The 14222-nt window shown below is 39.3% G+C and overlaps 1 protein-coding gene and 1 long non-coding RNA gene across 2 annotated transcripts in view; one reads left to right on the top strand and one right to left on the bottom strand.

The window, feature by feature from the left end:
- Window positions 1–10077: 10077 nt before the first annotated feature.
- LOC149802929 (marginal zone B- and B1-cell-specific protein-like) overlaps window positions 10078–14222 on the top strand; it is a 56451-nt gene continuing 52306 nt past the window's right edge. Inside the window, exon 1 of the mRNA XM_089952424.1 lies at window positions 10078–10473. Within this exon, the coding sequence (XP_089808550.1) occupies window positions 10279–10473 (195 nt within the window). The 5' untranslated portion in view covers window positions 10078–10278. The remainder of the gene's footprint in view (window positions 10474–14222) is intronic.
- LOC149802930 (uncharacterized) overlaps window positions 12851–14222 on the bottom strand; it is a 46551-nt gene continuing 45179 nt past the window's right edge. Inside the window, exon 2 of the long non-coding RNA XR_016420108.1 lies at window positions 12851–13054. This is a non-coding gene — a long non-coding RNA (uncharacterized LOC149802930). The remainder of the gene's footprint in view (window positions 13055–14222) is intronic.

Here is a 14222-nt window from a genome sequence, read left to right as displayed (position 1 = left end):
GACATTTTCCGTCGCAATGCCTGGGTCTTATCCATCCAATATTAGTCACACTAGAGGAAGATACAACTTTTTTACAATCCCCAAACTGGAAAGATGTCTCTTTCAAATTATTCATCTTGTTCGCTTAGTCTTGGTAGTCACAATGAACTATCGATCTTGCCTAGAGTTCTTTTTTATACACAGACCAATACCGACGTGTCCATACGGTAAAGTGAAATGATTGGGAAGTCGCACTCGCTTCTGGTACACGATTTGATAGACTTTTTCCAAGGGTCGACTGACGATGTGGTGAGTGGGTAAACGTACAATCTTGTTCGGTCACTTTAAAGTGTTGATCTTTTCCAGACTGCAAGGCTTCTTTCAGTACCCCAAAGTTGACCACTCGACTGGTACGATAATTCAGAGTCAATCCTTTCACTTTGCACGTCGTGTGCACTTCTCCTTGTTTGTCCCGGTATTCGTAGCCGTAATTTTTGGGACTTCCACAGACGAAACTTAGAATCTTGTCGTCGGGATGCTCGTCTGTCCAGGCTCCTAAACGGTCTCCTTCGATGTCAGGATGCTGTTGACTCGGGTGATGGATGTAAATGCAACTGTCCGTGTCAAAGTACAGGACGCGTTCCCCTAACAGTTCTAAAGCTTCGTACAATTTTAAGCGAGCATGAGCTGTCACGTAAGCCGCAATGATGACATTTCCAAAGGGGTCGTCTTGTACAAATCCAGATCTTCTTCGTAATTGACCAAGATCAAATCCTCACGAACGACGTCCACGTGTTTCATGTATTTGGTTTTGTCGTGAATCATCTGGAAGTAGCGGGAAGGTTCTGTCAAATATTCCGTCTTGGGTAAACACGGTCTTTGTGCCATTTTACCCCACAAGCAATTTAACATCACTTTGGCAAACGATCGCCGGCCTTCGTTTTTCTCGATGTGATCTAAAGTGATGCCTTCTTGTTCATAGTATTTCTCTTTGAATGTCTTTTCGTCTTCGGGAGTGTGACACCAGGAAGGATACCCGCTGGCTTCTTGCTTCAGTTTCAAAAAGGCATCCACGTAGTCGGCGAAAATGCCTTTCTGCGTGGGGTCACCCTTGTGGTATTGTTGTGTCTTGGGAAAGTGGCAAATTTCGTACACTTCTAACAGTTGGTATCCCATGTACAGAGCTTTGAACAATTCTACGCTGACCCAGGTTCCCGTCAAGGCCCGTTCTTCCTGGGTGTGCTGACAAGGCTGATCTTGGTTGCACGTTTCGGCACAAGTACGGCAAAAAGGAAACATCAGTTTGCCTTGGCAATGGTGAGGTAAGACGGGATGGTATAGGTTCGTGGGAGGCAAAACTTTGCACTTGATCAAGCCTTCGTATTGTCGAATGTTTTTCAGGTCGATGTGTTCCGTCAGCAATTGTGGGTGCCCTGCAGGAAAGTGACAATATTTGCACACGTAGGGATACGGCGAACACACGTCCAAGTATTTGATTTCTTCTCCTTTCTCTTCGTCGGCTTGGTACAGCAAACAGGTGACATTGGTCCTTCCTCCGTACAAACTATCCCTCGGGTTCAGCGGGTCCATGAACTGGTAACTTTCCACGAGGCATTTAAATTCGGGATCGGTTTTCAAACGGTGATCGTATTCGTGTTCCCACATTTCCACCACTTGGTATCCTTCCTGTTCTAACTTTAGGCGTCGCTGACAAGTGGCCTGGTACAAGTCTTCCATGGTTCGTTGTAAAAACTGATTTTTAGTGTCGCGGTCAGGGTAACAGACGGGACATCCGTGAAATAAGCAACCGTTAAACTCGTACACGATCTTGGGGTTTTCTAAGTCCCAACCATCGACCGAATACGTTCCGATGGTCTTTTCGCCCCCTCCGTTGCGGGCATGCTGAATCCACTTGTCTTCCTTGTCGCACAAGTAATGTAACCAGCGTAGGGCTTTGACCGAGTATTGACGTTTGACATAGTGGGTCGTTTGAGGACTGATGACAGCCACGGTGTTTTCAGGCATGAATCGTTGCATGTACACTAAGGAACAGGCTTTGGCAATGGTGCAAGCTTCTTTCAAAGGATCGACCCCTCCGTGTTCCATGAACAGTTCTCGAAATTTTCCACAGCATCGCCGTAAAATGTCCACGTCGGAACGACAATACTTTAGCATTTCTTCCTGAAAGTAGAAAGGGTCCGAGGCGTGAGCCTGGTACCAAGCGTAGAAAGCTTCTCGTTGTTCGGTACGCATGTTGTCGGGGTCGTAATAGTGAGCCTCAGGCAAATGGGGTAGAACGGCGTGTTGATTGGCTTCCATATTGAAAAAGTGTGGAAAGTACCCTTTAGCCATTTCTGTCATTCCAAACGTTTTAGGCATTCGACTCAAAGGCATGGCCAAATAGCTCATCGAATCTTTAAACTGCACTTGTCCCACTTGCATGAAAATGATTTTGGCTCCGTTCAAAGTGACTTTAGGACGCTCGGTGCCTTGTTCCGTATAGTATCTCAAAAGAAACTGTCCATCGTATCCGGAGAAATTGTGAGCCATCACCGTGGCATGACGATGACAATCTCCGTAACGTTCGATGTCCTCTTGGCTCCACGTCTTGTCGATGGGGTCTAAGACCCATTGGGCAAAATCGGCTAACGTCTTCGGTCCTCGAAAGATTTTTTCACGCCCTCCGGGAATCTTGCTGCAGTGAGGGCAATGACTGAAAATAGGTTCTTGAATGCACTTCTCGCACGCTCGATGAGCCACGCAGAAATTAGGAATGTGAAAACCGGTCTCTTGCATGCATTCGAAATCGAAAAAGATGAAATTGCCTTTCTTCTTGTGACCGTCCTCTTTCTCTGGTGGGGGTTGGTATTTTTGCACGTAGGATTCATGTTCCAAGTCCACGATGTGGTGACAAATGTGACATTTTTTCTTTCCTGAACATACGTGTGCCTTGGCATTATTGGTACGTAGGCCTTGTCCACACGTAGGGCACAATCTCAGGAGTTGACAAGCACATTTCTGCTGTGAACCTTGCGTCTTCAGATGTTGTTGGTAACAGGCAGGGCTGGCAAACGTGCGCAGACAAGCAGGACAATGTACTCTTTCTTGTCCTTCGCTCAGACAGGGTGGAGAGGCCAAACATCCTGAGCATTTCAATCCGCAATGTTTGTGTTGCTCTCGATTGTTATAGCCATAATCACATTTCTCACAGTAATAACTGTATCCCAGGAATGCAGTGATACTGGTAATGGTATCAAAATGGTCATCGTGATGATAAAGGTGAATGTATTTTCCATCCTTAAAGTCTTTCCTTCGAAACAACAGAGGTCCGAGCACTTCTAGAGGGTGCACTTTCAAGGTGTAGCGTGGAGCTAGGACATTTTGCAAGTTTTGCATTTCAGGAATGCCACAGGGTGTGTCTTTGGACAGGCCAGCTTGTTTGTAACAGGAGTTCTGCTTCACTTCGTTGTTTGGCTCGGTCGGATCGTTGAATAGTTTTCCAGGTTCTTTTCCATTCTACCGTGTCGTTCTTGTTGGCATAGGTTCGTCCCACCACGATGGCTCGGGCTAAACACATCCGGTCTTGAGAACTGTGAATTTGGACGAGACTCTTTTTGGTGCTGCGAAGGCCGTTCACCAATAACACCTTATTGCGTTGTCCGGTCCCTTGAGGAGGAGAGACGTGGGTCATGTCCAGTGTGGCTTTTCCATCGGTGATGTCAAACTGGTCATTAGATTGTTGCACGTGTTGAATCTTGTCCATGACTTTGGAAGCAGTTAGTTCTGCGGGTCTGCTAAACTCGATCCAAACAGGGGATTTCAAACCGTCGTGTTGTATGGAAAATCTCAAGCGATCGTCTTCTTTGGGTTGACATTGTCGCTTGAGTGCGGTGAGCAAAGAATCCCACACCCCAGTGATGAACACTTCTGCTTTCTCTAACGGTACTTCAGCCTTGAAATCTTTAAACTTCACTGTGTATTTGTAAGCCGTGGTTCTAAATTTTCTAGAGGAGCGCTTTTCCGTCTCTCGAATGGAATAGTACTTTTCAGGGTTGACTAAGGGTGGTGAACTTTGTTTAGAGGGTTCGGATTCTGGTTCACTCATGCCCTCTTCAAAATCACTGGCATGAATTTGTGCCAAGACTTCAGCCCTGGTACGAGGCGATAGATCACGTTTCTGCCTCTTACTTTCTTCTTCTTTCTTCTCATATGAGTTGGATCGTTTCATCTTGAGTGCAAAACGTCAAATGACTCAAGTTTAAACACCATAGACTAATTTATAGTTATGGCAAACCAGCGTATATAAAAGGGTGTGTGTCTTGTCCTTTCACTATTCATTTCACTCTCAAACAGAGCACAACGATGGAAGAGACTAGCCAAATCGAACGTTTCATCAGAGCTTTGCGACGGGTCATTAGAAAATTCTCTTCAGACCAGCCGACGGACTACTCTCCTTCCTTTCGAGATAAAAGTCAAGATACTTGCTATATCTGTCAAAAGAAAGGGCATTGGTCTTCAGAGTGTCCAGACCGTCAAAAAAGAAAAACAGGGGCTAGAAAAGACAAAAGTCAAGATACCTGTTATTATTGTCAAGAAAAAGGACATTGGTCTCCAGATTGCCCAAAAAAGAAACAAGAGGAGTCAGAAGAAAAGAGGGATTCTTCAGAGGAAGAGAGGGATTCTTCAGAGGAAGAAAGCAGCCAGGTGAAGAAAAAGAAACAGGAGAAGAAAAGAAGAAGGGAAGAAAGTGAGGAGGAAGAAGAGGAAAAGACTGTGAAGGTGAAGAAATTGAAAAAAAGAGAGACTAAACAATGAGACAGAAGAAGTCTATGAACTTTTTTAAAGTGTTCTGTTGTGAATTGTGAATTGGATTGTAACTATTGAGAAAAGAATAAATTAATTATATAAGGTAAGTGTCTTTGAGTTTTTATTTTAAATAAGAAGCTACACTCACGCAATCATATACACGTACTATAGGGGTAAAAAAAAATTTTTTTTTTTTGAGTTATTGGCAATTGAAAGTCTATCTCTTTTCGAGAGACGTGGGTGGCCCTGAAAAGGGCCTTTTTTGGTGTAGGGGTGAGTTTAAGCAATCAACTTTAACTGCCTTAGGCCTTTGCCACGGCCAAGGCCTACTTCTGGACTGCGTACTGTTGATGATGATGATTGGGTTGAAATCACTAAGGGTGGTACGGTAGGCTTAGTCACAGGGTTGACGTGTTTAGCTCGGGAAGGTCGTATTCTCTTCGGTCGTAATAAAGAAGTCTGATACATTTGTTTCAGACTTCTTAACTCCGCTAAAATGTCCAACAGTACCGTGACCGTTTGATTTTCGCCCTCTTGTTTCTTTGCTGCTACTTCTTCTTCTTGTTTTTTTCTTACCTCTTCTTCTTGCTGCTGTTGCTGTAGGAGAAAAGCTTGTTCCGCTTCCTTTTGTCGTTGTATAAATTTCTCCAGTTCTTCTTTCTGTCTCTGTCTAAAATTCTCCACGTGTGGTAATGAAGAAGGAGACGAAGGTTCCGGAACAAATTCTTGCGAGGTAAGAAAATCCACAATTTACCTCTTCTGAAAGTAAGTCCGGGTTCCCTTGGGCGGTCTCCACTGCTGGTGCACCCCAGTTAATCGTTTTCTGAGTTTCCGTCATGTTGAATCACTGTCGCATAGATTGACTGCACACAGGCGCTAGCGAATCTATTTAGACCACGTGACGTCACAGACTGCTCTCTTCGGATTGGATGCGGGCTGACTGAATTTTGTAACGCGTGTTTGGATTGGTCAATGAACTCAATCCATTTCAATCCTTCCTACCCCTATAAATAAGCGCAGTTCACTGCATTGATTCACCTGTTCTCGGCGCCTCAAGATGTGGACCACAGTCGAATCATCCACCCTTGTTTCTTCAATGATGTTTAGGACGGACATGCTAATGTATGTCCGATCCAAGTGGACAGTTGTCCACAAGTCAGGCACCAGTCTGTGGATACAAAGAGTGTACGTGGAGAGACAAGGTTGCCTCAAGAGGACACTGATTTATGGCCCTCGAGTAAGACGCAGCTTGAGGACAAGAAGCTGCCGCAGATGCCCTTTATGTTAAGGGCATATTAACATAAATCCAAAGGCCCTTTTCAGGGTCACTCATAGGTCTCGAAAAGAGATTGACTTTCCATTGCCTACCCTTTTTTAATTTTTTTTTTTTTTTTTTTTTTTTTTAAATCCCATGTTAATTTCCCCTTGTCCCTATACAGGCCAACAATTTATTCCCATGTTAATTCCCCTTGTCGCTATACAGGCCCAAAATATATTCCCCATGTTAATTCCCCTTGTCGCTATACAGGCCCAGGGATTTTTGCCCATGTTAAATTTCCCTTGTCGCTATACAGGCCCAGGGTGGTTAATGTTAAATTTCCCTTGTCGCTATACAGGCCCAAGGCGGTATTTTAATGCTAATTCCCATTGTCGCTGAATCGCCCCACTTAACTACTACCATATTTGACAGAGGAGCGGCATCTGTTTTATGAATTATGAAAGCCCTTCAAGCCGACATTATTTCTGTACAAACTGATTGGTTTGTGAGAAGAAGTCGTTTCAAGTTCTTTTTATAAACTAATAACGGCGACCATATATGATTGTGGACTGGCATCATTTGTCATAACTTAAGAAAGACTGTCAATAAGATGAGAGTTGGTTTCATTCTTTTCAGCATTTTTTAACGAGGAAGCTCAAAGTATTGTAGGATGACGCACCACGGACGAAGAAACGTACACAAATCCAAGAGAAATTGTAGGAATTACCTTTTGTTACTGGTTTTTATTTGCATATCATCATGTAAATGGACATTTGGAACAAGTTTTCTAACGCGTTTTTCGTTGTGAATGTCTTCATGAGGTCAGTACTGAGGTTCATTACAGTTACAGGTTCATTAGGTCTCACTGGATAGTTTATCTGGTGAATTTTCATCCGACAGTGACCAATTACAGAAAAATGAGAATAATTTTACACTGAAGGTACAAATAAAAACAAATTAATGATTTTTGCAGAAAGCATACATGTGAGATTTTGACTGCAGTAATCAGGTTAATTCCTGATGCAACTGGTGGTTTTTATACTGAACCAACACTGCCACCAACCCTAAATTTTACATTCATTTTTGACAAAAAATAGCTATTTTGAATATTTTTCTGTGACAAGACAGCTAAAAGAATCAGTATGTGCCTTATTCATGAATAAAGTTCACCAGTACTATAACAAATTAGCATACTTTTCATCACCCCTCAACCATCTAGATTTTTAGATATTTGCCTCTGTAGCAGACACACATAAATACGTAAGCCAAGTCGGCAGCTCATTTGCAGCTCAAGTTACGCATTTGATCTCCAATGCTCATCTAACTGTGACAGGCAGTCACCAACAAGCCAACCTATTTCCAAGCCTAACTCAAAGTAAATCTAAACCACATTATAGATTCAGCTTATGTGTGAATTTATAAATGCTAGACTTGTGATAATTAGGTTCATGCCTTCTTCCTTAAAAATTGGGGTGGGTGGGTGTCAAAATACGAAACTATCCAGTGAGACCTTACTTGAATGTAAAAGGAACATTATGGGAAGGCAACTCCTTATATTCCATTTCATGCGATTCAGTTGAGTTTACTATCTCGTCCCCTAGTGCCTTTGACTCATCCATGTTGTGATTTAAAACAAACAACAACAACAACAAGAAAACAAAAACAAGAAAAACAAACAAAAAACAAACAGGAGCAATCTATTTTAGTTAGGTAAGCCACTTCAAATTCGTTTTCCAGATCATAACTATATATTAAGTTCACATCTTGTGACGCAATAGCTTCCACAGCCACCAATGTAAATTTCAGATTATAAACCAAACAAAGTTCCCTTCTGATTTTGAATATCTATATAGGTTGACTGAAAAAAAAATGATTTGAAGAAAATAGGTAATTGAAAATTGTTTTCAAAATTGATCATCATAACTCACCTGTAGCTGTCTTTAATGTTTTCTAAAGTTTACATTTCATCGTGCAGTCTCGTCTCGGAAATCCAGTCCGATTTCGGTAGCTACTTTAGCCATGAAGTCCGAAGTCATACGCATCACGCGGAATCGTGTTGTGACAGTTGTGATCAAGTAAATGTAACGACAGTTCAAAGCATACGAAATACACATATACCCTTGTTTGTGTCTTGACACAGAAAAACTGTGTGCGTGTCAGTTTAACTATGTTTTGAAAACAAATCTAATTGCCGTGTATGGCACAAAATGCAATTTTGTTTAAAAATATGTATATTGATGCATGTAGGACGATCCTGGTACTTTGTCATCTAGAAACTCACAGCTGCGACAATTCACGGCCAACCACGGTTGTTGCAGTTCAGTGGTGAAATTTTATAAATCACTAAAAACCTTGATATATCTGCTGAAAATGGTTAGACCATCGACATCAATGCGGATATTGAAAAGAAGACCTATCACTGGAGATATCTGGTAAAAAAATTTGATTAAACAAGAGGGCTGGTTATTGTCAGTCGGTTACTTTTGTGTGTAATGGTGCACTAAATGCGCATGTAAAGTTGTCCCTTTCACAATGAACTTTAATTGTATGAAACTTGAACCATCTGCATGCCACATTTCGTGTGAATATATTCTAGCCTAATTACTTACAACGTTAGAATGTGTCGGGGTACTATTCCCACTTAGATAATCCTTAAGATCATCAGCTGATTTGAGCACCTGATAAACATATCAGATGGCCTATTTTAATATAAAATGTCAGTCCAAAGAACGCAAAAAAAAGAGCTTATTTAACCCAAGTTTACAGTATTAGGCACTGTAAGGGGTTTAAAAGAGATTGTTTTACCCAGCAGTGTATTAGGTAGAAAAACTGCTCAGTACAGAGATTACCACATAAAGGAGTATGTATGCTTTGTTTACCATTCATTGAGAGGTTTATATTATTTTTTTTATACTGGCAATCCTTTTCTTTATCGACCTTTAACAGGCCCGGTTCATAAGTACAACTTGTAGTGCCTTGTAACATGGATAGAATTTCAAATGAAGTTCAACCCTCAATTATTGTGGATTAATAAAGTTTCTCTTTGTCAATTACGATAAAGGCGGTCATTCAAAAGGTATTTATTGGTCATTGTGGCAAATAATGGACTCTTGTCTTCTTCCTTGGCTCTATTGCGTCCCATGTCGCTAACTATGACCACCTCCGCTTCTTTTTCCTTAAAACAAACGTTAACGTCGAAAGATAATTTTTGTCACCAAAATGAATGAGTTCTTACGTACACTAGTCATACATGATAAGCTACTTAATAAATGTTTTGTTTGTTTGGTTGTTTTGTTGTTGTTTGTTTTTTTTGGGAGGGGGTGGTTGGTTGGTTTGGCTTGTTTAAAAAAAAGTAAAGAAGGAATGCAAACTGATTCACTAAAAGGTTAAGAAGTTGCATCAGCTTTTCTTACATGCTAAAAGTTGTTTTTTTTTTGTGTGTGTGTGGATTTAACGGCATTTTTCATCATATGATAGGCTACACATGGCGGCCAGTATATCTGGCGGTGGAATAACCCAAGAAGTACCACAGACCCCACGAGAAGCTACTGGCAAGCTTTCTCACATACTCGTGTTGGCCGAGACGAGACTCTAACCCAGACAGACAAAGGTGAGATGCGAGTGCCATGGATTAGTCGGTTCCCTACGGATTAAAAAAATGGATTAGAAGTTAAAATATAATGTATAGAGTCCTTGCTAAAAAAACAAACAAGAAAAAACAAGCAGAACTAATTAAAAAATTTAACATTTATATATAGCATAAATTATTAAAACATTCGATATTCATCACTGTATGTAAATCCTCTGTGAATACTTTCCTCAAAAATCAATATTTTTAGTTAGAAATGAATACCCAGCTGGCATTTAGCAAGGAGATTATGCAAGCACAATCTACATACGATTTAGGTCAAATTTTATCTTCCTAATCTTGAAAACTTTATGTGTTCATAGCCAAAAAATGAGTAACGCGGCATAATAACACCGTACTTGTGTCCCAATGGAGCCCCTTGCAACCAGGGAATAAAGGACGCGGAAATCACATTATCCTTCGCGCGCAGATTCAATGCGCAATAACGTGGAGAATTGACTGTGGCTTCCTATCTCTGCTTACGTGTCGGCGGCAAATTTATCAGAAAATATTGAAATAAGTACTGAGCCCATGGAAATTTATGCATGGTACTTATGTCTGTACTGTTGCCAATGTTAAACAAATCGTCGTTTAAAAAGCGTTTCTAATGAATTCAGTAATCGTGGTTGTCGCAGTTGTATGGATGTGTAGTGGGGGCCACGTATGGGGCAAAGTCGTCCAGAATGATGACGGGTCTGGAATCATAAGTTTCCAAACTCCGACTTTGAGCGATGAGGAATACCATAGCGTTCATATGCCGTCACATCTAAAGTGTGATGCATGCAATGTGTTAGCTTACCAGGTAAGCAAGTCTTCTTTCTTTCTTTTTTTCTAAGACAAAACTCTGCTTGAATTCCTTCCTTCCGTCCACCCCATTCTTTCCATTGTATATTAAAAGATATGAGATACTTTCGGTCTGTTGACAACTAAAAATCAGCTCGTGGGAAGCGAGTCGGTGTTACATAATGCAATATATTTTGAAAGGTAATTTCAGAATCACGCATAATGTAAATTCGCCAGCATAAGCAATAGATTTAAGTGGACCTGGCAGGTATTGCTTAGCTGAAGTCGGCCTGTTAACGTAAATTTGCAGATGTTTTGAACTTGAACAGGTAATGAAAATGGAGAAGCACACAGGCCTAGAATTTGAACTTTGCTACATTGTATGATAGGCCTAATGATGGTGTCATTTATCTTCTCTCCTAGACCATATATATGGGACCCCTTTCTCTGTATAAAAAGCCAAGTAATTGATACAACCAGCATTGTCCCCAGATCGCTTCCTATTTCTGGGAAATACCATTTAAAACTATGAAACTGTTCAAAGCTCCACACTTAAGATGCACACTTGCTTTGCATTACAAATATGTGCAGTCAGCATGGATTTCTGGGGCAGTACTAAACATCGCAAAGACGCACACAGATAGAGCACAGACGCGTAAAGACAGGCAAAGACGGCGCATTGACATTTTAAACTGTCATTAGTGAAAAATACTGGATGTTGATTTCCAATTTTATAAAAATAGAAATGTTTATCCTCCATAATTTTTAATAATGTCTATTTGCACTCACAGTTGTAATAAATCCTTGTAAATAATGAAAATGTATTTTGTCAACAAAATGGAATCATCTTATTGTTATTTGTAACATTTTATCTCATTTAATGGTGAGGCGGTTAATTCCGTGATGGTATATATTTTTAATATACACACGGTAAGTATTGGGAGAAGAAAAGGCGCAACGACGTTTTAAAACTTTACATTACCGAAAATGTCATGTGATTGGTTAATGTTTCATCTAAAGAAATATAAAGAATTTGTATATAGTCTGTGTGTTGATAGTTTTATAATTAGAGTACAGTCAACGATGGGCAAAGACATGCAAATACACAGCAAAGACGGCAATACAGGTTTTAAACTGGCAATATTGGTAAATGTCGATTCCAATTTTTTTAAAATTGTAATGTTGCTATTCTCCATGTATCATTTTATCCCACGATGCTGTAAATTCCATGGAGTATATATATTTTTTTAAATATACATAAAGAAAGTATTGTGAAAAAGAGTATCGGGCAAATACATTTTTAAACTTTTACTGAAAATTCCTGTTATTTGTACATGTTTTTTTTTTAAAGACACATAAGACATATTATATAATCTATGTGTTGATAGTTGTAGATGTTAAGAGTACACCGGAAAGATGCGCAAAGACAGGACAAAGACCGTAAATACTTGGAAAGACGAGGCCTAGACAAGCAAAGAGTTCAAAAACGTTATTGGATAGTATTTAACTGCCTTGTTTTTTTAGTATAATTTCTTTAGCATATACTACACATTTTTTGTATCAGTGTTTCCCTTTACCCCCAAAGTTATAATTGGACCCCCAGTTATGATATCAAAGTTTTATTTTTTCTCAGTCTGACCCCCATTTTTGATACCAAGGAAATGTTTTACTCTCAGTCTTGCACCCCTAGTGGATACACTGTGTATGGATCAGCACAGATATGTATCCGGGACTTTCTAAGTCCCATAATTTTGACTTTTGTGTATCCTAAGTACAAACTTGCGAATGTGTCAAGCCAAAATTAACCAAAACATAAAAATGTGTGAATTTTTGTTTTTCTTGAATTCAAATGTTAACATAGCAATTTACTGAATTATGTTTATCAAATATTATTAAAAATGTGCATCGTTTGAAGTTAATAATGTAATTTGTATGAAATTTTGTTACTAGCATTGATAATTATAGTTTAGATTCCCCAGTACATATTATTAAATGTTAATAAATTAATCCACTATTTAAGTATTTAAGTATAAACAAATGACAAATTGATGCAAAAATTATGAAGATACAAATGCAAATTTTAAATGATATATTAAAGGTGAACAAGTGACATGGTACATACGCCAAAAATGAGATGTATCTATACAAAAAAATGTAAATGAAGCACAATAGAGAGCTCATTATTTCATTGGTTTTATACCCTGTATACATTTAATGTAGAGCTGAAATGATGGATCTCGTATATTTGTACACAGTCTTTCCGTATTTCACTTTTTCTATCTCTTTGGTGTTTTGTAAAAACAAACTTTGTTGCTTTATTTGTAATATTTTCATGATTATTTGTTTCAACATTCATACGTAGAAAATAAAATGAGAAAAGATAAAAGAGGCTAAAATTTCTTTTTAAAAATGTATTTTCATTTTCTTTTCTTGTATCTAAATTGAACACATATATCATGCATATATACATACAAGCTAGTTCACATTTGTGCGTCGCGCCGTCCCAAACTGTCTTCCGGTTAGGCTTTCTTTCAAGGTTCTGAGGTTTTGACACTGTGATGGACACATGGTACTAATTGTATGGAAAAATTGGAATCAGTCTGGAAATGGACGAAGATAAAATTGAGTATATATGGGTTTGGCTGGCCGGGATTGGTTGATAATAAAAGACAGATTTTAGTAAAAAGAATCTATTTTGAGAGCTTTTTATAGTTGTAACTGACAAAATATAGAGACATTGTGTTATTGATGGAATTTCAGTAATTTAACGGTCTTGAGTTTTGGAATACTCATTACAGAAATTAGCACCTGACTATTTAATGCGTGACTGAAAGCACATGTTTCAGACACATTCAAGAGTAGTAAATGGGGATACCCTAGCGACAATGGGAATTAGCATTACAAACACCCCTGGGACAATCTGGCGACAAGGGAAAATTAACATGGAGAAAAATCGTGGGACAATCTGGCGACAAGGGAAATTAACATGGGAATAAATCGTGGGTCACTCTAGCGACAAGGGGAATTTAACATGGAACTATAGTGTGGGTCTGTCTAGCGACAAGGGGAAATTAACATGGGAATAGAGTTTGGGTTTGTCTAGGGACAAGGGGAATTGAATATGGGATTTTTTTTTAAAATTTAAATTTAAATTTAAATTTAAAAAAGGGGTAGGCAATGGAAAGGCTATCTCTTTTCGAGAAATATGGCTGGCCCTGAAAAGGGCCTTTGGGTTTTCTTCTTCTTCTTCTGCTTCTAATTTCTTCTTTTTTTCCACCAAGTTCTTATTTTATCTCCAACACTCTTTCTCTTCTTCTCTTTCTTTTTCTCCTGCTCTTCTTTCTTCTTCTTCTCTTCCTCCTCTTCTTTCTTCCTCTTCTCATTTTCTTCTTCTTTTTCAATCTTTTCGTTCCATTTGCTTATTCTTATTCTTTCCTCTTCATCCTCCTTCTCCTCCTTTATCTCTTTCATGACACCACTAATCTTGTCCTTTACCTTTTTTAAGTTATTAATTTCCATCTTTACACGATGGGGACTATAGGAATAATGGTCTTCAACCAGTCTTATTAACATCTGCTCCATCATTCCTAAGTTGTCTAAAACGTCTTGTAATGTTTGTATTTTGTCCATTTGGTTAGAAGGCATCTTCTTTTTTTATTCTTTGCAGAATGGTTTGAACGACGAATACTGTGGGTTCTTATACTTAAAGCGCGTACATGAAGGAAAACATCCCCCTAAAACGTAAAATTGATCTTACCTAGATCATGA

This window comes from Sinohyriopsis cumingii, chromosome 3 (assembly GCF_028554795.1).
Source record: "Sinohyriopsis cumingii isolate HCF-2022 chromosome 3, ASM2855479v2, whole genome shotgun sequence".
NCBI classification, from domain to species: Eukaryota; Metazoa; Mollusca; class Bivalvia; order Unionida; family Unionidae; genus Sinohyriopsis; species Sinohyriopsis cumingii.
Note: the sequence above shows the minus strand (reverse complement) of the source record. Positions and strands in the feature narration are given on the sequence as shown.